A 22,684-nucleotide genomic window follows, 5' to 3' on the forward strand; every position below is an offset into this window, starting at 1 on the left:
GCACCAACATATTTACATCATAAGTATTACAAAATGAAATGTGTGTAGTATTGAGTGGCCTTTCACAGAATGGACTGGGCAGAAAGTGAATATCTTATTCATAATTATGTTGAATTAGTGTATACTACACACACACACACGCGCGTCTACAATACCTCAATACCCAATGGCTCCACCTGATTGGCTGTGCTCTCTGCATGTGGGTGTATGAAACAGGACACCTATTTCTCTGAAGGGAAGACGAAAAAAAAAGAACAAAATGTGGTAAAAGACAATGTTAGAAGGCTTTCAGGCTTCAGGCTTTTCAATTTAATTCACCTTGTCAATCTTTAATCGATCAATCGTACTTTAGCACTTAATGTGCAATTTCCCTTCTGCCAGCCAGATGTCAGACTTTTTATAGCCCCAGTACGTCCATATTTTTCCTAATGACGTAAAGCTAAGCGAATGGTTGAGCGGCAGAGTCCCGCCTCCCGCTACCTCAGATGTTCGACCTGAGATCGCCTGCAAACGCAACCGTCTTCACTCAACTCAGTGGCCAAGCAGCAGTGAGAACATCTTTCTTTATTCTCAGCACAGCAAGAACTTCATCAAGCTTCCGGACCGACTCGAGCGCTTTCTAAACGTAAAGTATTTCTTTGATAAATTATCGATCACTTTTTTCATCGTGCTGCAGAAGGAACCAACTTTATTTCCTTCGTAAAATCCAACAAATATTCTACTAATATATAGGCCTACATGAGCAGGATCTTCAAAACACTTTTGATTCTCTATACCATCGTTATATCTACATATATAGATATATATCTATATCTAAGTGTTGCTTATCAATAAAGTGAAGATCCGACATAAGAAGGTCTATGCCTCAGCTTTCATGTAGATGCCACTATCAATAAACTGATAAGTTGGCCATGCGTTCAAAGAATCGATGGTATCGATGGTACATTTAGATTCTATATTTTCTTTTCAAAGACTAAACCAGAGCCCTTTTAGAGAGAGGGTAGCGCAATCTCCTTATTCCCGCCGTTTGGTTTTAAAGCAATGGCGGATCTCTCCTCGTTCCAGCCGGAAGTTCGTAGATCATAGCAACACACGCACGCGCGCGCACGCACGCACACCCACTCACCCACACACCTCCAAATACGTTTAATGTCAACTTTTCTAGATATATCAATGGGTTTGTCGTGCTTTTGATCTTTTGGTGTTTTGAGGAAATATAATGAGGGGAGGCTAAACTCTTTTTAAGAAATAACCAAAATGATACATGTTCTTACACAACACTTATTTCAACCATGTGGAGGAATGAGCCTCAGTCTTGTTCTGAATCCCCCAGCCCCCCAGTTAACCTTTATATCCATATGCACTTGTTTACAACCTATGGACATTATTTCATTTTCTGTAACATGCATAAATATATCCTGTATTTAATACGTGAGCATGTTGTATGAACACAATATTCTGAACAACCCCTAAACATATACTATATATTCCTGTGATAGGAGCGAGACGCTATGACGTTAATGTACACAATTTAAGCACCGTTCACGATGCTTACGACTTTAGAACTTAAATGTAATGGAAAGGATATCCAAAATGTAACGGAAACGGATATCCCTGTGATCCGTGAAGAGTCAAGACCTCTTTAATAGGTCCATGGTGAAGACGCCCCTCAGAGCGTGGACCTATAGCCTCAGAGCCGAACCACCTCTCACCACAACATTTCCTGAACCACTTCACACACAACACTTATGCTGCTATCCATTTGGATGGTAGGCTGGTACAAACGACCAGCTTCAGCGAGAACGTGACGTATTTCCCTTGCTCCAGCCTTCCAGTTTGCTATTTGTGTCCGACGAGTTTGAGAAGAAAACTATTTTAGAAAAAATAAATAATCCAGTATAATGGTCGCCAGCCTTTACAGAAACATTAACATTGCAAGCCTTTTACATTGCAATAATATCTTGCCATTTTCGCCAATTTTAATTTCAACAAGTTCTGTCGTGTTTCTGTCGAGCCACGAGGGGTAGTAGCGGGCAGTCATCATTAGCAACATAGCCTCTTTAGCAAACCAGCTTGAAAACACAACTTTACATTGAATTGCAAGCAAAGCATGACCGTGCAATGCATAAATTGGTGACCGGATTAAAGCAACAATGAAATCAAGTGTGTAAGAGGATTTAACATTACAACCCCCAACGTGGTACAAATACAAAGAAAATACAGCTCAATCCCCATTGACTATGGGCGCAGCCATTTTCTTTGCTAGTTGTACAGATCTGCTCGCTCTACTTTGAAAGCGACGAGATACTACGACCGAAAGGGGGCGTGCCTCAGTGAAATGCCGCAAGAAAGCTGGGAGATTTGCGACTTTACCACTTCGTACATCCAAATGGATAGCAGCATTATCTTGAAGAGCAGTAGCAGCTTCTAAATCACTGCTAACAGCTTCCGGACCGATTGGAGCGGTTTCGAAGAGTTAAGTGTTTTTTTATTTGCAGTTATGTCATTGTGCTGCAGAAAAAAATAATTCACCCGTTTGTTTAATTCATTCCTAAAATCCATCAAATTGGGAAAGTATTAGCAGCCTTTGTGAGGGTTCAAGAACCTTCCAAGATTTTCTGCATTTTGATTATTAAGTCATCGTTACACAGCTAAAATCACGACGTGAGTTATTTTAAGTTGTTTGCACTTCTGACTCGAATCAAACGAAACGTACCCGTTGGCAGGCTTTTTTGAGGTGCGCGCCCGCGCCCGTTGAGCAAGCGCGTTATTCACTTTTGGCGGCAGTGTTGCAAGATTGGCCGGTTTCCCGGCCAATCTGGCTACTTTTGACCACGTAAAGTTGAATAAATTAGCATTGAGCGGGGTCATACAATTTGGGCTGGTTTTGAAATAAACTGGCTGGCTTATAATTCTTTTTTACAATCTTTTTTGCCCCTCTCCCACAAAGGTGGGACTACAAATACGTTTTTCAGTTCTCTCATACCAGCGGACCGCAGCCTCCTGGAGATAATGGAAGTGAAAAAGGAAATGGATGATGAATACTGTGGGAAACCGGAGGGAAAGGTACCGCATGACTTTTGATGAAGGCTATTTCTTAACGAGTCCATTATAATCATTAGCCTGTACATGTTTATTTTTTAACTGTAAGCTAACTAAATAATATATCTTTCCTAATTAAAATTACTTTGCATTGTTTTGCTAAAAATATCTATTTTCACAGATCTCTTGTTTTGATAACTCTGCATCCCTGTTGTTATCTGTTATTTTTCTCATTAGAATCTATTAAATTTACCAGCATTTAGATGTCATATTCTGTTTTTTCCATCATATTCTGTTTCTTCCATCATATTCTGTTTCTTCCGTAGGCCAAAGAGCTGCATGGACATCAATTTTCCTTTAAGTTTGAAAACAAAGATGCAGTTTACGATGTTGTCTGCAAGCAGGAAGGAACTATCTACGAATCACTTCAGAACAGTGATGTGTTTAAAGAGAATGCTTCCGTAAACCAACACAAAGAACTTGTTATTTTACATAGACCTAAAAAAGCTATTGGTTCACATTTTCCATGCCACAAATTGACTAAACTTGATAAACTTGATATGAAACCCCTGACTATTGCGTACATCAAGAAGGAAGCAAAGAACAAGACACCTACCACAAGCAGCAAGGATAAAAAAGAAAATCATGGAGAGTTTGTAACATTTGCTGTAAAAACAACTGGAGGTATTAACATTCTTTCTAAGGTTATGAAAAATGTTGGGCTGAGAAAGAGAGTGGATGAGGTTATTTTGTATGGATACAAAGGTCAAACAATCAGAGAAGCTCTGGTGCAAGATGCACGTTTTAGTGACGAGGTATTGCAAAACCGCTCTAACAATTATTTTCTGGAGGATACAGAGGATGGTAGTAACAAGCAACTGTCCCTTCCTATAGATTATCTTGATGGTAAATGTTTCAAGATAACAAAACCAAAACCGCAAGTATCCCTTGGTGCTGCAAACCATGATGCACCACAGGAGGCAACATCAAGTAAGACTGCAAGCTCGAACAGTCCAACATCACTGCAAAAGGGGAGACATCAGCCAACCCCAAGCACCAGCCATCAGCCATCCCCAAACAAGAGCAATCAGCAATCCACCTATCAGCCTATACCGAACTCTAAGGACCTGTTGCAACTCCTTCGTTCTCAGTTTAAAGATCTTGTCGAAGTAATGATAGGACGCCAGAATCCTACTCCTCAAGCTGTCAAAAAACATCTCTCTCAAGAGTTTGGGAAAAGGACAGAGCTTTGCCATGAGGTGAGAGCAATGAGGAGGTTTCTAGAGCTTGGTGATTCTGTTTGCCAGGTGAGAATAGATGACTCGGCAGCAGGGAGTGGCTTTCTTCTATATGGAAAGTACATCCTAACAAACGCACACGTAGTCCTTGATGAAGCAAAAAGAGAAAAAAGGGAAAACATAACTGTTATTTTCTCCTATGAGAAACTTTCAGACATCCATCAGTCAATGGGTGTGGAGGTCGTTGCCGGTGTCTCTAATGTTGACGATGAAGGCCACAAGCATGATTGGGCTTTGCTGGAGGTCTCTGGTGATCAAAAAAACGGACCAATAAAGGCAAAGCCTCTACTTGAGCGCTTGGGACCGGTTACTGATAGTGGTCAGATTTGCATCATCGGGCACCCGGAAGGGAAGGTCAAAAAGATAGACCCATGCTTCACAATCTCTCATTCTGAACGTGGGCAAAATACTCTGTTTTTAACTAGCAAATACACAAATTCTCCAGAGCCAATGGATAAGAAGATACATACCTATGAGAGCTGCTTTTATTTTGGCTCATCTGGCTCACCTGTCTTTGATATCAATTTCAAAGTTGTATCGATGCACAGTGGGGGGTTCCCCGACGAGAAACAGGGTCATCTCCTTGAGTATTCACATCCCCTGTCACTCATTATTGAAGAACTCCTTATTCAGATATTGAGAGATAAAAAAGTGGATTTGCTGTTGGCAATGGACACCTGTGACATTCCCCCAATGGTGAAGGATATGTTCAAGAAAATATTGAGTAATAACAAAGGATTGGTCTGGACAGAAGAGGAAATTATTAACCTCTGTGAAGGAGACCAAGCTTGTACCAATACCGAACTTCTAAAGGATTTTTTTAGACTTTACTCACAGAGAGATGAACCCACGGAACCAGAAGCTATGGTCTTTTAGCTTTACTTTAGTAAACCTCTACTTTGTATTATGCATTTCCCTCATACAAAAATAGTCAAATACAATTGTAGCCGTTTACTCTTTGCCACTCCATCTAGGTGGCTGTCCCTCCGCCTAGATTACGTTACTGGGCTCAATCCACACAAGAACAAAGGCAGACGTTTAAACCAGTTTAGTGTAGTTTGAGCAATATTATGTGCAGAGCAGGTGCTCCATGCTGCCATGTCAGAGATGTACTCTGAGGCTGTGGGGTGATGGCTGACTCTTCCACTTAATCTCTCAATCAGTCATCACTCTTCCACTTAACCCCAACCCATACATTGTATATGTTTTGAAAGGTTTTAAATGTTTTGTGACTTGGTACCTTTTGTAAGAGTGGATTTTTATTTTTTTATATCAATTCACAATAAGGACTTATTTCATAACTTCAATAGTTCAATCTTTTTTTTTTTTTTTACTATTATATGCATTGTACTGCTCTTTCTGCATTCCTATTCAAAGTTTTCACTTTTATGCAATTTTTGTTATGCATGTTATTTTAGAGTGCAAAGTTGAAACCATAGTTTTAAACACTAATAGTGTTGTAATAAATATGGGATTTTTACTGTTTTTATTTCATTTAAATAAATGTATTTAATTTATACCTTTCCTTATTTTACATCAAACAAAATGTTAAATAATTTGATATAATATCATAGTGCATACATGTTGCAAAACTCTTACTGTTCTGTACCAGTTTTGTTAATTAGAAAATGTATCATTTTGTAGAAAATGGAAATTAAAAGTCCTACGAAAATTCCTTCTGGCTTCCAGATGTGTAGTGTTGTGAATAAAAACCAACACAAAATACGAGAGGTCGAGAAGGAAAAGGTTTGAAAGAAAAATACTTTAGCACTTAATAGCACAGAAGTCATAACCTGAGTTTGTTTGCATGAACTCCTGATCCGAGGGGTGTTCCACGAACGGAGGTTTAACAAACACTGAGTTAACGCTGAACTCTAGGTTGACTGACCCTGTGCCGACCAACCCAGAGTTTTCGGTTCCACAGCAGCGGTTATGCATTAGTTCAATCAACTCGGGGTTGGTTAACACAGGGTTGTGCGCGTCCACGCCAAACTTAAAAAGACGTGATGTATGGATCATGGAAACCCTGATCGATATGGCGAAACGGGCCGCTTATTTCATTGAAATGGAACTCCAGGTTCTCCTGGAGAGCTATGACGAGGAGAAGGACATTATCACAAGAAAAGGGAACGCTAAAACCTCTGGAACCCGGAGAACCAAAGCCTGGCAGCGGATCGCTGACCGCGTAAATGCGTTAGTTACACGTCAAAAGCATGATCCTTAATATTTGAGCCATGAATATATAAATATCCCAGTTAAGCATTCTTAAAGATCCTACCACATAAGCCCTTTCTTCTAAAACAATATGTACTCCGATTGCTTCCAAGCGGTCAGAGGATCAAGTATAAAAATGAAGTATAAAAAACATACAAACTGGTAAGCTTTTCCCAACATCGTATTGGTATAAATTTAAATAAGCCATTTTTTTAAGCCAATCGTGAAAAGGCCGACAGTCGGCAGACTGGATCTGGCCCTCAAATTGTCTTGACCCCGGTGGAGGAGCTGTTAATAAACATAAATTCAGGGCGCCCTGGCATGGAGGGGGTACCTGGAGGTAGGCCTAATACCACCTCAGAGAGTCATGGGCCATACCCCACACTGGTTGAATGTAGGTTTTTGTGTTTTCTTGTATTTTAGATTTTTTTTGCCTTCGAAGTAACACATGCAAACCGTGTGCTTGCCACAACGCATTCTATTCCAAATGTTTCTTTTTTTGGTAACTGGGTAGAAAACCTAAAAGTGACAATTCATGAACTTCACAGATCAAGATGGATCAGTGCTTGTAATGAAGCCGCCGGCTACGATCGAACATTCTCCAGTGGATGCAAGTCCGTTAGGACTATTTTATACTTTATGTTGTAAATGCCTCTCGGCATAGTACTCAGACAATATTGCTCTTTGTATGATAGGAGGCCGATACAAATCTTGGATGGGTCATCTGAAACGACTGTGATGTGCTCAGCATCTCAAGCATTATAGCCTAGATAAAACTACCATTTGAAAAAAACGGAGGGCTACGCAAATAGTCTGGAGTGAACTGAGGCCAGGTCCTCGATTGGTAGTGTTGGCTATGTAAGGCTGTTTAAATATATTAAAGATTTGCGCGAGAATCTATCTCTCCACTCCAGCAAAAAGTCATCCAATATGCCAAGATGTCGAGCCGTGGTCTTATCAATCGCTCCCGGTGGATTGCACGTATAATTTGCGCTCTGATATCAGCAGTTCTCTCATCAAAAGGGCATGCCATTGTGAACATATGCAATCTGCGGTGAACGCCGGTTGAAATACCCCAAACCGGGTTATGTTTCAAACTTAACCTGCGCAAAACCTGGTCCGACCAGGTTTGATTCAGAGCATATGTTGCTATAGCAACTAACATACCGTGATCCTTTTGGAACGGAAAACCTAGGGTTACAGCAAACCCTGGTTTAACTTACACGGTTATGTGATAAAACCGGCTTTGTGGAACACCCCACTGGCATCAGGCTTCAGGTTATATCCCCACACGATGTGGCTTCCCCCCCCACATTCACTGACCAATCACAACACTATGCATCGGGCCTAGAACTTTGACACCTCCTTGTCCCCCACCCCAGTTCTCCATTAACTAAACATGCACTCATCTTCCTTTCCTGAGTTCTCAGTATATTACAGTGCAAAGGTCTGTTTTACATCTTAAACTTCACAGTTATATCATATTAAGGTGATATAAAATCAACTTTACTATATACTTTATGATTAACCTTATTAATTAAACTCATTTAAACAATAACATAATAAACCACATGTGCTTATGAGGTGAGCCATGCATAATTAAAGAAAACAAATCCTTGTGCGACATGTATTTACATAAATATATGACATGTGTCGGCTTAGCTCAGGAGGTAGAGCAGTTGTCCTGTAACCTTCTAACCTTTAAGTCAGTGTAGAAGCAACGTGAGAGAGACTGTCATGAAGACGTCCCTGTCTCTTCCTCTCAGGATGACATGAGCGGCAAATGTGTGACACGTGAATGTCCCTCCGGATGTAGGCCTTCAACTGGGCCAGATAAAGGCTCCTTTAACCATGTGGTAAAAATATGAATACAGTATTTAGTGTTTAACTTTGATTGTGACAATAAGGTGGCATATATATGAATAGAGAAATAGAAAGAGGTAATTGAATTTGGAGAGATAACTTCTTATCTCTCCAAATGTGTGATATGTTTCTTACTTGTGTATTTCAATTTGAGGTAATGCCTCAGCTGTGAAGCACATTGTGTCTACCTGGAGTATGAAATGCGCTATATAAATAAATTGCCTTGCCTTGCCTTGCCTTCTTCAGTGGTCTCCGGCCACTGTAGGGCCAGCTCTGATCTAAAGATGAGATAGGTAGCTCATTTCATAGGGCAGAACCATCTCAACTAGTTTGCATTGAAGGTGTACACTAATGAATGACTGATTTCAATCTCTGATTAAAAAATATACATGCATATAAAATGGCACCAATTTACATTTACATTTAGGGCATTTAGCAGACGCTTTTATCCAAAGTGACTTACAATAAGTACATTTGTCAAACAATATATCGCTGTCAGTACAGTAAAGATGTTCATAGAGCCAAGTGCAAGTACTAACAATCGCTAGGCTAACCCACTCCCTGTGTACAGCAATGCAAGCAGCTACTGCAGATGTGACGCAATTAAGTACTATGAATAAGTGCATTGTAGATTAAGTGCGTACAATAAGTGTGTACATTATGTAGTACAATGGTATTCTTAAGTTGTTAACCTGTGAAAAACGTCCCTACAATATTTACTTCTTTCATATTGTTCACAAAACAGTTACCAAAAATGCATTGATAGAACAGCTCTTCAGAGAGTAACTATGTATCCTTATATGTTGGTGCTTAATCAGTAAAGCTTTTCAGAGATTTAAAGTCAGGTCAAAACACTTGCATATCTAAGGGATGCATCTCCTACACACCTACTGAACCGCTCAGGAAAATGTCAACACGTGTGTTAATATACAGTATATCTCTGAGTCAGCTAAGACTCAGTATTGAGCGGTGTGGTCTGAACCTAAGAGGGAAATAGACTCCACCAATTGAATCGGCTTGAAGGAACCGAAGGAAAGCGATAAACAAATGAGGTGAGTTTGCAATGAACTTTATGGAACAACATGATTCTGATGCTTAAAAGCACACCTGGATAACCCTTGATAAAACAACCAGAGGTAACGGTCGTCTCTTGTCCTTCACTGGCCAAGCGAGATCACTGGGTGTGGTCCTGCAGCCATCTCCTCAGGTGTTGCACCTGCGCTGTGACGCTGCTCCGGGCCGTGCCACCGGGGGCGCTGTACTGCTCCACACTGCTGCTGTAGTCCCACACGGCCGCCACGTCGCGGTCAAACAGGGGGCTGGAGCCAGGGGGGAGAGGTGCTCAGTAAACAGGCCGGAGAAACAACAGTAGTCCCGTAAACCAAAGGACGGCCGGACGTTGTTTGGGACTATCCGGTGTGTGGACGAGTCACCTTATAGCGGCGAGGTCCTCCACAGTCAGCTGGTTCAGAGGGACGTTCTTAGACTCTGCCTGGAAGACGGCTCTGCCAGAGAGTCCGTGGGCCTCTCTGAAGGGCAGCTGGAACACAACAGGGGGCAGCGTGAGCTAAACCAGGCCTCCCTCACACGCTCCTTTCCCACAAGGCCCCTGTTCTACACCACGCGGACGGAGCAGCTCCTCCAGACCGGACGTGGTGGACAGCTGTAGACTAACTGGGGGGGGTCAAGGAAAACTAGGGCACTTTAAAACCTGGACCCTGTTTTACGATCATTTGGCGTCTAAGGGACTAACGCAGGTAACCATTGTTGAAATTGGTCCAGTATTGAGTAACGCTGCAATCTTTTGGGGCAACTGCACCGTGTCAAGAAAGGGATCTTAAAGTGCTTGATTGGCCACTGAAAGGCGTAGACTGTATTCTCAGATTATGAAAGAAATCTCGCGAGTCTCGTGAGAGTTGAGTTGTTGCAGGAAGAGAAGGGAGGAAAGGTGAGTGAGAGCCGGAGGGAGGAGAGTTTGTTGTGTTGGATTACAGAAAGCGTAGCTTAGCGTTATCTAAATGATTGAACATTTGATCGAGTCTAAAGCCTCCGCCATCTCACCCCAGCCCATTAAACTCACCCCCACTCCACTCTACCCCACTCACCCCCCCCATGGCTCTGGCCATAACACTGTAGCACGTAAGCAAAGCGCTGTCATTCATAAGGTAAAAGCAGAGAGGGAGAATGGACCTACTCATAGAGACACTGCATGTTTAATGTTAAAATGTCTTAAACAGCTAAACACTTTAGAGTTGACTTGGTTAGCTTTGGCTGATGGTTCTCACACACACACACACACACACACACACACACACACACACACACACACACACACACACACACAGGATACTCACCCCCTTGCGGACGAGGTAGTAGGCCAGGTCAGTGGCCAGCATGTCTGGACTCAGGGCTGCCTCCATCACAGGCCGGTTGATCTGAGGAGCACCGAGAACAAGCTAGTGACCAGGACACTCCAGGACTCAGGTCACGACACTGATACGCAATGTCAAGATATAAAGACTTGTTCTTTATCCCAAATGCAGTCAGCTTGAAGTCAACAGGACATTCATTGGATATTATCAACTATTACATATCCCAATCTAAAAGTTTCTCGCTACTTTAGGAAGTAGAAAACATAATTCTGTAGCTGAAGCAAACAGTTTTCCCATAATGCACCATGAAAACACAGATGAGGACGAGGGTCTAGCCTAGCCAGCGAGAAAAGAAGGAAGACGGACGACAGCAATGTCATCTGTAAGTGGAGAGGCTTTTCTCAGGGCCTAGTAGTCCTCAATCCTCTCAGAGTAGGGAATGGTTCCTCAGTGGCCCCAAACCTGAGTGACGGCCCTTTGGTCCTACGCCTACTTTGAGGAGCAAACGTTCTCTACAATCTGACGTCATGAGATCACTCAGCACTTAAAGGGCCGCAACCAGATATCTGTAAACGCCGGGTGTTTGTCATGGTGCGATCCAGAGCCCATCCAAACTAGTGGGACGTGGGACTTATCCTACATCCAACTAAGAAAAGTGCCCTGGAATGCCTGTCGAAGTGGAACATCCCACCGTCGAAGTGGAACCTCCTGCTATCGAACTGGGGGGTGATCGATCTACCCCCACTTCACCAAGTAGGAGCTAGTACAGTTCAGCTAGGATAAGTCCCACATCCCATTGCTTTGGATGGGCTCTGGAACGCACCATTAGTCTTACCCAGATTCAGACCAGTTGCTTAATTGCCCATTCATCCTGGTGTCCTGATGGGTTAGCATTTGCCCTCCGTTAGCCACTCCCAGTGACTTGCAGAGCTACAGTAGCCTAGCTCCTGTTCATGTTAGGGGAATGCACTTTGATTTCCATTGAGTTGTGAATAGTTGCTCATTCAAAACTCGTGCCATTAGCTGTATATGTTATCGATGTATCACCAATCATTTTTTTAATCTTAAAAAGTTTTGGCGCAGATGTTAAGAGTCCCTCTGAGGGGCTTACTTGCTACGGGCCGGTCGGTACGACCACAACATCAACAACAACAAACTGACCTTGAGCGTGGACATCACTCCCGTGGTCACCCGAAGTGCCCCGTGAAGGGTGTCAAAGCAGTCAAACATGGCCTCCTTGTCCTCCTGAGGGCCACAACACAGCATCACAGCCTCATTATTACAGCCATCTTGGATCGATCTTGGATCCAACCGCTAGCAGGGGGGGGGGCTGAACGGCATCAGTTATGTTGAATGCAACGTTACGTTAATGGCTAGAAGAGTCTAGAAATTATAAATACACTGAAGGACATTTATTTGCACCAGACTCCAACAGCAAGCTCTGGACATTCCTGTTCACTCCTGCAGATGTGCGTACCTGCAGGTCCTTGTTGTAGGAGCTCGGTAAGCCTTTGATGGTCATCATGAACCCTGCACACTGAGACACACGATTTAAATGGTGAATGGACAGTAATGTACCCGATTACCAAGGGGGTGGCAAGGTGTGTAGAATTGGGGGGCCTCTAGCAGAACGGACTAGGCAGGAATTGAATATCATATTCATAATTATGTTTAATTAGTGTAGCGTTCCGCCTACCACGAAAACGTGGTAGGCCTACCTATATTGAATCAACTTCAATGAAAGTGTAAACTAACCCGTTTTAGCAAAAATTCAGACACAGATTTAAAAGAAAAAGGTTTTTTAAAACCAGGAAGGGGGTGCATGATGTTCCCATTGTTACAACTCATGCAAGCTTTGTGATTCTTTTTTAATACCGTCGTTGTGTATGAGCATTCTATTAAGCGATATTGTACATGAAATCCGCTTGACTTTCTTACCCAGATAGGACGGACACACACACACACACACACACACACACACACACACACACAAACACTGACAAACATAGAAACACACACACACACACACACACACTAGACTGGTTAAGGGAACCTGCTGAGGTATTCAGCTGGTTGCCTCTGCAGCCTCACTACTAGATGCCACTCCATTCTCCACTCAGCACCTTTAAAACAAAGGGTCTGGATTTACATTGAGAGAAGGCATTCCGGTTCATTATGGGTCTTACTCTGCCAAGAACACGACCTGCTTTGCTCCGAATCAGTTCCAGACTGTCTGCATTCTTCTTCTGTGGCATCAGGCTGCTCCCAGTACTGCACGCACACACACACACACACACACACACACACACACACACACACACACACACACACACACAGTTTCTAAAACATTTCAATAAGGAACTGAAGAGTTCTTTAACACATTGAGGCCGTCAAACAAAGCAGTAGCCACACCTGTACGCGTCAGCGAGAGCGATGAAGGAGAACTCCTTGGTGCTGTAGAGCAGCAGGTCCTCCGCCATCTTGCTGAGGTGAGTGAGACACAGCGACGCCCAGAAGAGAAACTCAGCTAAACGGGGAGCAGAAACACAACAGGGTTTCCAGGATGCCGGTCCAGGGGCTGGTGGTTCTCAGGTGAGTTGCTAAATGAGTTACCGACGAAGTCCCTCTCGCCCGTGGCGTCCATGCTGTTGATGCTGATGCCGTCAAACTCCAACTCTACGTTCACATGGAGAAGCAACATTAATAAATCGTATGCTGCAGAAAAGTCAGAAAAGTCGATGATCACTGAGGTTATTCGGTTGGACAATATCTCAAAATGAGTGAAGTTAAAAGAACATCAAATCAGCTCAATCAAGTATCATAATTACAGCCCAGACCGTCTACTGATGAACTTAAGCCTCTTAAAGGTTTGACGCAACCCATTTAGTCCATCAATCAGCTGAATGAAAAACGGCCAACATGTTTTATGATGGCCGTTTCTCCATACGTGCTTCCAGAGACTAAGATGTAGTGTATCTCCCCCCACAGTGGTCCCACCGAGCTGAACCCGAGACCAAAGGAACGGGGCCATGATGCGCTCACCTTTACGCAGCAGCTCTCTGTCAATATTGAAAGGGGTTCCGGCGATCGCACCGCTGAAAACAACCCAGACGAGAACCATCAGCTTCATATAGGAAGAGAGCGGCCACAGGGCGGACATAAGGTGGGAGAAACCACCACACTCAGCAGGGGGGCTACCTGCCAAGAGGAAGTACGTTGGTCCGGGACCGGATCTCCTGAAGACGCTCTACATCTCTGCTGACGGCCACGGCATGGCTGGAGAGGACGACAACCAGGAGGACTAGGTGAGAAGACTTGTGTTTCAGAAAGGGGACAACCCCAGACCCCCCAATACTTCTTTACCACACCCTATACCATGCGTATGGCATCACAGGGAATTACACTTATACAAAGACCAGAGGGATTGAACTAGCAACCAGTAGGTCAGACCTTCTCCACGTCTTGGCTACTGCTGCCTCAGTGCCTCTCCCCCCCCCCCCCCCCCCCAAAGGAGAAAGTAGAGGATATGCAAATCTATGCTTTTACAATACCTCAGTATCCAATGGCTCCACCTGATTGGCTGTGCTCTCTGCATGTGGGTGTAACCAGGAAACAGGACATCTATTTCTCTGAGTGAAGACAGATTTAAATGTGGTTAAAGACTATGCTAATTATGCTAATTGATGTGCTGCTGATGTGCTAATTTGAGTTATGCTAATTTATGTGTTGGGATTTGTTTGGAAGTTGGAAAACACATTAGTGAAAGAAAGCATAATATGAAATGTCTCTGTCCTTGCGACTTGAAGAAGAGGTTGATATTTGAGTATGACGGCATGAAGGGGTTGATGATGAAGACAAAGGGGCCTCACACAGAGGCACGCTCCACCATGGTAGCAACCAGCTGCAGGGCGTCTTCCTTTAAGGTCGCTATGGCGTCACACAACCAGATCCGCATGTCAGTCACCACCTGAGGCATGGAGACCAGGGCATTAACACCATGGAACACATGTCCCATGGAACACATGCCCCATGGAGACCAGGGCATTAACACCATGGAACACATGTACCATGGAGACCAGGGCATTAGAACCATGGAACACATTCACCATGGAGACGAGGGCATTAACACCATATAACACATGCCCCATGGAGACCAGGGCATTAGAACCATGGAACACATGCTACATGGAACACATGTACCATGGACACCAGGGCATTAGAACCATGGAACACATGCTACATGGAACACATGTACCATGGACACCAGGGCATTAGAACCATGGAACACATGTACCATAGACACCAGGGCATTAGAACCATGGAACACATGCACCATGGAGACCAGGGCATTAGAACCATGGAACACATGTACCATAGACACCAGGGCATTAGAACCATGGAACACATGCACCATGGAGACCAGGGCAGTAGAACCATGAAGACATGTCCAGCCTCCCGGGCCCGTCTGAACACTGTGTTCCACCACATTGTGAACAAACCAACCTGATCATTTCTGCTCCGGCCGGTATGTAATTTCCCAGCAGGCTCTCCAATCAGCTCCTGTACATAAATATGAAAAGGGTTGTTTGCGGTTTTGTAGTTTCATAATCTGGCTCTCTTTTGCCCTTTTCTGGTCTCTCCCTTCATAACTCATGCATCTTACATACAACACATTTAACAGTCAACACCATGGACTCTGGCCCATCAAAACAGTCAACACCATGGAGCCTGGCTCTTCAGAACAGTCGACACCATGGAGCCTGGCCCTTCAAAACAGTCAACACCATGGAGCCTGGCTCTTCAGTGCAGTCAACACCATGGAGCCTGGCCCTTCAAAACAGTCAACAACATGGAGCCTGGCCCTTCAGAACAGTCAACAACATGGAGCCTGGCCCATCAAAACAGTCAACAACATGGAGCCTGGCCCTTCAGAACAGTCAACAACATGGAGCCTGGCCCATCAGAACAGTCAACACCATGGAGCCTGGCTCTTCAGAACAGTCAACAACATGGAGCCTGGCCCATCAAAACAGTCAACACCATGGAGCCTGGCCCTTCAGTGCAGTCAACACCAAGGTGCCTGGCTTTACCTTCAGCCTGCGCTCGTTGGCTGTGTGGATGTCCTCATCTCCTGGCTTCACCACAAAAGCTCCCTTGGCCCACTCTTCAGAAATCTAAGACAGAACATATAAACATTTACTAACCCAGGGAATTACCAATGCATCTTAATAAAATTAGCCATAGTCATCAAGATTAAAACAAGTAAAGGCTTGAAATATTTCCCTTTTGATGTTATGAATATATATATTATACAAGTTTCACTCTTTAAATTGACTTATTGAAATGAATTAACTTCCCACAATATTCAAATGTATTGCACCTGTAGAAGGCTACTGGTATTTGTTGAGTTTCATATTCGTTCAACATTATTTTCAGAACAAAGCTTAATATATTGGACAACCAAAAATAATCTGACAATCTCTATGCAAGTGAATCAGTTGGCTAGAGGCCACCTGCTTCGTCACATGCTGATGCTATTGTTCACTGCATTCTGCATTCTCTCCACAACAGAGAGGGGAATTCTGTCAATGAGCACATACATTGAGTAACCTGGGAGATATTGTTTAACCGCTGACAAAGACTGTATGTTTGTTTGTTTGTTTGTTTGTTTGTTTGTTTGTTTGTATGTATGTTTGCAGAACAAAATAAAATGAATACTGGCCAGTCTTCTTCATTTTACGTTTGATTCCAACTAACAACATAGTCCCATAGTGTTGAGTCCATAACATAGATTGTAGTAGAGATGGTTGTATTATTAGGGGTTTTGGAATACAATAGTAAAAATGACACTTTGTATACAATGAGTAGGTCTACATGAGTTTACCTGTTCCATCCCATGTAAAATACTGTTCATTTCCTCCGTGGTGACCAGCTCGGCCTTTTCCAGTGCTTTGACATATGCCTTGCTTCCTCTGATGTCCGCATCCCACATCCTCTGGTCATAGGCGATGGATGCATTGAACTTCTCCATGATAGGATCAGTGTTTCCCACAAAACGACCGCCCCAAAGTTTATTTCCCTGAAAAGATTCAGCAGCTGAATGTATAGTAAATCAACATGGTAATCAGCACTAGTATAATGAGGATAAGATATCCAGGCATTCTCAGTTTACTTAATCAGCCTTTGACCAGCTGTGTACTAAAATAACGAGCCACAATGTACACATCTACGTAAACAAAACATAGCCATCGAACTGTTGCTCCTTCATACGTACCTCTGAATTCGCCATTTTGCTTATTGTGCAAGTATCTTCGGCCACACCAGAAACAATAACTATGGGGTGTATTAATGTGAATGCAAGGAGTTCCTCGGGACGGGGGGCTCGGGGCAGCAACAGGAGTGTGTTTAAGGGCTATGGGGCGGAACCTCGTGAAGGGGCGCTTGTCTCACCCGAAACGCTTTAAAGGGGACATTTCACCCCCTGCGACATGGAAGTGTAAGTTGATGTATCCTTGCGTTTTTTCAGTATACATGTGCTTTATGTCCACTATGTCTCAGATGCCTAGGCCCAGATGATAACACCCTGCAGGAGGAACAGATATCCATATTATGGGTCGTTATCGATGCATGTTTTGTTCAAATGTGGTTCACGTAGATGGCATTATATTTTAAACCATTTCGTATAATATATTATACATGTATGTGCAGTGGTGTAGTCTATTTTATTGTAGTGGGTATACTGTGATGATTCCCTCCCAGCCTCGTACAAACCCGTCCCACCAGTACGTGTACGTGTGTGGCGCTTATGGGGTGTCGCACCACACTCACCAACGCAGGGGTCTACAACCCACTGATTTAAGAGTATAACGATTATCAACAATCATGGAAAGCTGAGTAGGTTTATCAGTTTTAATAACAGTATGAACAAATAGAACACAAAAATGACGAGTTGTCCTTTGTATATCTATAGTAGCAATAGCACATGCTAAACAAGGACAAAATCTACTCAAAATAATTGAATTGACCTCTACTACAACCATGGCTAACCAGTGCATGAGAAGGAGATGACAGGAGACTAATGTTTCACTCTTTCAATTGCTCTAATTTGAGCTCTTACTGTTGTTATCTAACATACCATACAGTAATTGAATTGTGTAAAAGTGTGAAATTACTGCAACTTAAAAATGACCATGAATTAGCTATACTCTCATTTGCATAGTGATTAACATTATGAATTTCAATTGTGTATACCAACTGTATGTTGGCTGACATTTACCTAACTCTTTTCCCCACCACTCTAACCAAGGATGCCTGTTTTTAAATTCCCTAGCCTGACACCCAGTCTGAAAGGCTGGCCAGGGGTTCTCATCTAAAAGTAACAAGGAGATATAAAGTGGGATTAAAACATTGTCTTCTGTTGACTACTTATTATGTGGTTTACACATTAATATGGGAGGACTGGACACACACACACACACACACACACACACACACACACACACACACACACACACACACACACACACACACACACACACGCGAGAAGGAGGGGCTCGGCCCGCCAACTAACGTGCAGAGATGCAGGGGCAGCTTCGCGCTTCGTAACAGAGACAGGGCAGAGTGCGCAGGGGGAACTTTATGAATGGTGAATGTAGGAGATAACTTCCCCTGCTTAAAGTATTTTATTGCAGTTATACCCATCCCGGTATTTGCGAAAAATAAACACAGAAGTGAAAGATCTGTCACAAGACGATTGATACGTATCCGTGCACATTTTTAAGTGGGTATACGCAAATCCTGGTGCGTTCCTAGTGGGTATACGGCGTATACCTGCGTATCACGTAGACTACACCACTGTGTATGTGGGATGTAGTTATAGCTCAGAGTATAAACAAGGGTCTAATAAAAGATGGTGTTAACCAAAACTTTAATTTTGACTCTTAAATGTGTTAGAATGTGACGCCATGTTTCGCTCCTGCATTTCTTTGACTTCCCCAGAAAGGATGCCAATGCAGCCATGCTCAGCAACTTTGAGGTAACATTCTATGCCTTTTGATCTTTTCGTGGAAAATATGTGTAGTCCATCCATGCCATATAAAACAAGCTACCTTCCCTACCATATCTAACTAATAAGCCTTTGTATAATTATCTTGCACCAATTTCTTTCTCTAAGGACACTAACCACGAAACCTAACACTACAGCACTGCCATGGCTCCTTTTCCTCAAGATAGACCACCTCACTCGTTGAGTAGGGAAATAACTGCTCCCCAGCTTCCCCCCCTTCCTGATGAGCTATGTTCTGCCACCCCTCTGGACTCTCTGTATTGACACGTAATGAGGCTCCCGGCCTAGACCATCAGAACCACTCCTAATGGGACCTTTTTCTCCCTTACGCACCTAAATAGTTGCAGACCATAGGAATCCCATTTACCGTATTTAAAATCCTTTGATTCCTGTGATATCAATGTGATGTTTCCCTATAAAAGTCATGAACATTCATTGTCTCTCTGAAAATGCTTTGTGATTGCTGCCTGTGTCTTCCCACGATAATATTTTTCTAAATCCTTTGCTGTGAAGCAGTCCCCCCAAAAGAGATACTCTTTCATCACACCATCACCTGGAACATCCAATCCCTTCTGCTGAAATGTTGGCTATGGTTGGACCCCTTTACTGCCGTGTGTAATCCCCTCATGCAAGCCAACACTGAAGTGGAGGTCTGATTTTGCTGTGGCTGACAGGTGTTCAAGCTCCTGACTGACCTCAAGGAGCAGAGGAAGGACAGCATGAAGAACAAACATAGTGCCGGCCAGCAGAACCTCAACACCATCATGTACGAGGTATGTGCACCTGCTCCTCTCCCCCTGCTTTCAGCATGGCACCCATGCAGAGGCCTCACCGCTGTGCCCTGATGTCCTACGCAGACGCTGAAATACCTCTCCAAGACCCCCTGCAGTCGGCAGAGTCCGGAGACGGTCAGGGAGTTCCTAACTACCATGATGCCCCACAAACTCACAAAGTAAGACTAGGTCAGAGAGTTCCTAACTACCATGATGCCCCACAAACTCACAAAGTAAGACTAGGTCAGAGAGTTCCTTACTACCATGATGCCCCACAAACTCACGAAGTAAGACCAGGTCAGAGAGTTCCTTACTACCATGATGCCCCACAAACTCACAAAGTAGAGTTCCTAACTACCATGATGCCCCACAAACTCACAAAGTAAGACTAGGTCAGAGAGTTCCTTACTACCATGATGCCCCACAAACTCACGAAGTAAGACCAGGTCAGAGAGTTCCTTACTACCATGATGCCCCACAAACTCACAAAGTAAGACTAGGTCAGAGAGTTCCTTACTACCATGATGCCCCACAATTCACAAATTAAGACTAGGTCAGAGAGTTCCTTACTACCATGATGCCCCACAAACTCACAAAGTAAGACTAGGTCAGAGAGTTCCTTACTACCATGATGCCCCACAAACTCACAAAGTAAGACTAGGTCAGAGAGTTCCTTACTACCATGATGCCCCACAAACTCACAAAGTAAGACTAGGTCAGAGAGTTCCTTACTACCATGATGCCCCACAAACTCACAAAGTAAGACTAGGTCAGAGAGTTCCTTACTACCATGATGCCCCACAAACTCACAAAGTAAGACTAGGTCAGAGAGTTCCTTACTACCATGATGCCCCACAAACTCACAAAGTAAGACTAGGTCAGAGAGTTCCTTACTACCATGATGACCCACAAACTCACAAAGTAAGACTAGGTGTCTATGACGTTGCCTGAAAACTAAATATCAAACGAAATTGTAAAACAATCCTGGACATTTTGAAAAGAAATATTTGTATTGTTTTCTTTGTTTTTTATTCTTTCTAAAAACAAAGGAAGTTTGGATAAAGCAAATAAACTAGAACCATCAACAATTGTGCTGATTAAATTTAAGATACGACTTGGGCAACTTAATATGCAAGCTTGAAATATGTGGCATAAGCATTCTGCATTGGGACATATTTGCAGAGCCTCATAATTGTGTTCTCAGAGCGGAGAAACTCCAGCTGTTGAACCACAGACCTCTGACAGCAGTGGAGATCCAACTGGTGAGTAACTTCTAATCAGTATAAGTTGCTGTAAGATAATGTTATGAAGAGGAAGCTGAACTTTGCAAGAAAAAAATAAGAAAAATAAACCTAAAAACAAACCCTTTCTGCTCCCTGCCTACGTGTCTTCGACCTGAACCAATTACTAATCGCTGACTGATGGCATCTTTAAAAGATTACACTCAAATTATAGCTCCCACCTTACCTCCCACCTTTTTTAATATTCCACACAATCTATGCATTCAATCATTGGCTCCTAGCAGTACGCCTATTCTGAAATGGGGGTACTCAAGACAAGACAAGACAAAACAACATTAAGTAAATGGGTAAGTGTATGAAACGTGAATGCCAAGGAAAAAGGAGAATCTGTGTAAAACAAGGCGCATCCAGAAAAACCACAACGTCCTCAGTTACAGGAGGAATATATTTGAATGGGATTCCCCTCTGCACGCTCTGACCCTCCTGAGTTGCGCTTATTTAGTGGAGAGAAATTAGCCAGTTGAACAGTTGCAGCACAGGCCAATGTTTCTCACTAAATTTAGTATTTGCACCCTTTTAATGGTCATGTCTACACTGCCAAATAGAACACGCATACATTATTTGTGTTAATGTTTATCTATTTATTTCTAATCAATGTTTTGTGCCAGTGAAGGGAGGTATTCAGCTGAACAAGTATCTCAGAGAGGGTAAACTAGTAGAAAAGTTGGAGAACAACTGCTCTGTAGGTAAAACTGAACATACAAATAAACGTTGAACAATTTCATACTTTTTTGGGTTGTAACTTGTTTTCGTATACTCACTTTAAACTGTATGTTTTCATATATGTAATCAGGACTTGTAATGTGATTTGGACACTCAAAACCATATACAAATATAGTTACCTTGAACATGTATGCAGCTTTTACCAACCTCCGGCACCAAATCAGTATTTGTGTGGGCGTTTGGTTGAGTTGTGGCCATTGCATTAAATCCAAATGTTCTGACCATATGGATGGCGATTTGGCGAATTTAAAGTTGTTCCTCATGACGAATGGTGCACGTGTACTACGTTTCACGCATATTGTACTTTCCTAGTAGAAATTGCAGTCTGTTGAAATTTATAGTGTTTTATAGTGCCACCTATTTTTATAGTGCCACCTATAACCGAATCTGGCTTACTCATTTTACGAGTTCTACAAGCCTTACATATATAACATGTTTGTCAAATTTGGCTAAAAAACGAATGCAATAAGATTTCGTAGGACACCATATACATTCAAATAAATACAGAAAAAATATGTCCCTGGGTAAGCCTGCAGGGCGTCCTTGATCTCGGGGACCGCAGGTAGCCACCCGCTCACTCTCTATGGGGACTCCTCAGATGGTGGAGGAGAGTGAAGAGCGGCTGTCAGAGGAACAGATCGAGGAGCTGATCCAGACGGTCACGAGCGCCCTCCCCGGGGACCCGGAACAAGAGGGCGCAGCCTCGGCGGAGGCAGACGTGGACCAGGGACTCTGACCAGCTCACCTCCTGGAGGGACACGTTCTACACTCTCATTGGGTTCATTTGTGTCTACTTTCCATTAGCGTAAAATGCAACCTCCTCCTGAGGTTGCTAAAGCTTGAAGTGAGTTTATATTAATGAATGTTTGTATATAATTTCTGGATAATAAAAACTGTTAGCAAAGTCGTGGTGCCATTGATGGGTTATTGCCGCCAGCGGCTCCGATAGAAATGAGTCGGGGTCACTGAAACCCGTCAGGCTGGGAGTGTTGCCTGAAGGGAAGTGTGGGACTGCGGGACTGCACCACAGCGC

The 22,684-nt window shown here is 43.3% G+C and overlaps 3 protein-coding genes and 1 long non-coding RNA gene across 7 annotated transcripts; 3 read left to right on the top strand and 1 right to left on the bottom strand.

Moving 5' to 3' along the window:
• The first annotated feature begins 455 nt into the window (after nt 1–455).
• LOC115546863 (protein FAM111A) lies at nt 456–6,015 on the top strand. Of its 2 annotated transcripts, XM_030360647.1 has the most exons (3): nt 457–625; nt 2,951–3,066; nt 3,369–6,015. In XM_030360647.1, the coding sequence occupies exons 2-3, from the start codon at nt 3,013–3,015 to the stop codon at nt 5,214–5,216; spliced, it is 1,902 nt and encodes a 633-aa protein (XP_030216507.1). In that variant the 5' UTR covers nt 457–625; nt 2,951–3,012; the 3' UTR covers nt 5,217–6,015. The 2 variants fall into 2 exon arrangements, with proteins under 2 accessions (XP_030216508.1, XP_030216507.1); XM_030360648.1 differs by lacking the exon at nt 2,951–3,066 and having other exon boundaries at nt 456–625.
• Nucleotides 6,016–9,550: 3,535 nt separating this feature from the next.
• On the bottom strand, nt 9,551–17,240 carry asl (argininosuccinate lyase). The gene is made up of 16 exons (XM_030360658.1): nt 17,064–17,240; nt 16,674–16,868; nt 15,880–15,963; nt 15,293–15,349; nt 14,659–14,756; nt 14,341–14,418; nt 13,988–14,065; nt 13,832–13,884; nt 13,403–13,465; nt 13,202–13,316; nt 12,976–13,060; nt 12,267–12,326; nt 11,951–12,034; nt 10,772–10,852; nt 9,851–9,957; nt 9,551–9,736 (listed from the first exon to the last, which is right to left on the bottom strand). The coding sequence occupies exons 1-16, from the start codon at nt 17,076–17,078 to the stop codon at nt 9,592–9,594; spliced, it is 1,398 nt and encodes a 465-aa protein (XP_030216518.1). The 5' UTR covers nt 17,079–17,240; the 3' UTR covers nt 9,551–9,591.
• Nucleotides 17,105–22,558, top strand: crcp (calcitonin gene-related peptide-receptor component protein). Of its 3 annotated transcripts, none has more exons than XM_030360662.1 (6): nt 17,105–17,295; nt 18,788–18,824; nt 19,529–19,627; nt 19,712–19,806; nt 20,832–20,889; nt 22,250–22,558. In XM_030360662.1, the coding sequence occupies exons 1-6, from the start codon at nt 17,144–17,146 to the stop codon at nt 22,385–22,387; spliced, it is 579 nt and encodes a 192-aa protein (XP_030216522.1). In that variant the 5' UTR covers nt 17,105–17,143; the 3' UTR covers nt 22,388–22,558. The 3 variants fall into 3 exon arrangements, with proteins under 3 accessions (XP_030216522.1, XP_030216524.1, XP_030216523.1); XM_030360663.1 differs by having other exon boundaries at nt 17,189–17,285; XM_030360664.1 differs by lacking the exon at nt 19,712–19,806.
• On the top strand, nt 20,016–20,644 carry LOC115546876 (uncharacterized). Its single transcript, XR_003977295.1, has 2 exons — nt 20,016–20,504; nt 20,559–20,644. It is a non-coding gene; the product is annotated as an uncharacterized LOC115546876 (long non-coding RNA).
• Nucleotides 22,559–22,684: the final 126 nt, after the last annotated feature.

This window comes from Gadus morhua, chromosome 7 (assembly GCF_902167405.1).
Source record: "Gadus morhua chromosome 7, gadMor3.0, whole genome shotgun sequence".
In the NCBI taxonomy this organism is placed as follows: Eukaryota; Metazoa; Chordata; class Actinopteri; order Gadiformes; family Gadidae; genus Gadus; species Gadus morhua.

Coding starts and splice junctions, on each gene's coding strand:
- crcp (XM_030360662.1), top strand. CDS start 17,144: ATGCAAGGAGTTCCTCGGGACGGGGGGCTCGGGGCAGCAACAGGAGTG. Junction 17,296..18,787: donor ACATGGAAGTGTAAGTTGAT/GTATCCTTGCGT, acceptor TGACTTCCCCAG/AAAGGATGCCAATGCAGCCA. Junction 19,807..20,831: donor ATGCCCCACAAACTCACAAA/GTAAGACTAGGT, acceptor TTGTGTTCTCAG/AGCGGAGAAACTCCAGCTGT.
- LOC115546863 (XM_030360647.1), top strand. CDS start 3,013: ATGGAAGTGAAAAAGGAAATGGATGATGAATACTGTGGGAAACCGGAG. Junction 3,067..3,368: donor GTGGGAAACCGGAGGGAAAG/GTACCGCATGAC, acceptor TTTCTTCCGTAG/GCCAAAGAGCTGCATGGACA.
- asl (XM_030360658.1), bottom strand. Junction 15,350..15,879: donor CCAACGAGCGCAGGCTGAAG/GTAAAGCCAGGC, acceptor ATTTATGTACAG/GAGCTGATTGGAGAGCCTGC. Junction 13,061..13,201: donor GCTCTCGCTGACGCGTACAG/GTGTGGCTACTG, acceptor GTGTGCGTGCAG/TACTGGGAGCAGCCTGATGC.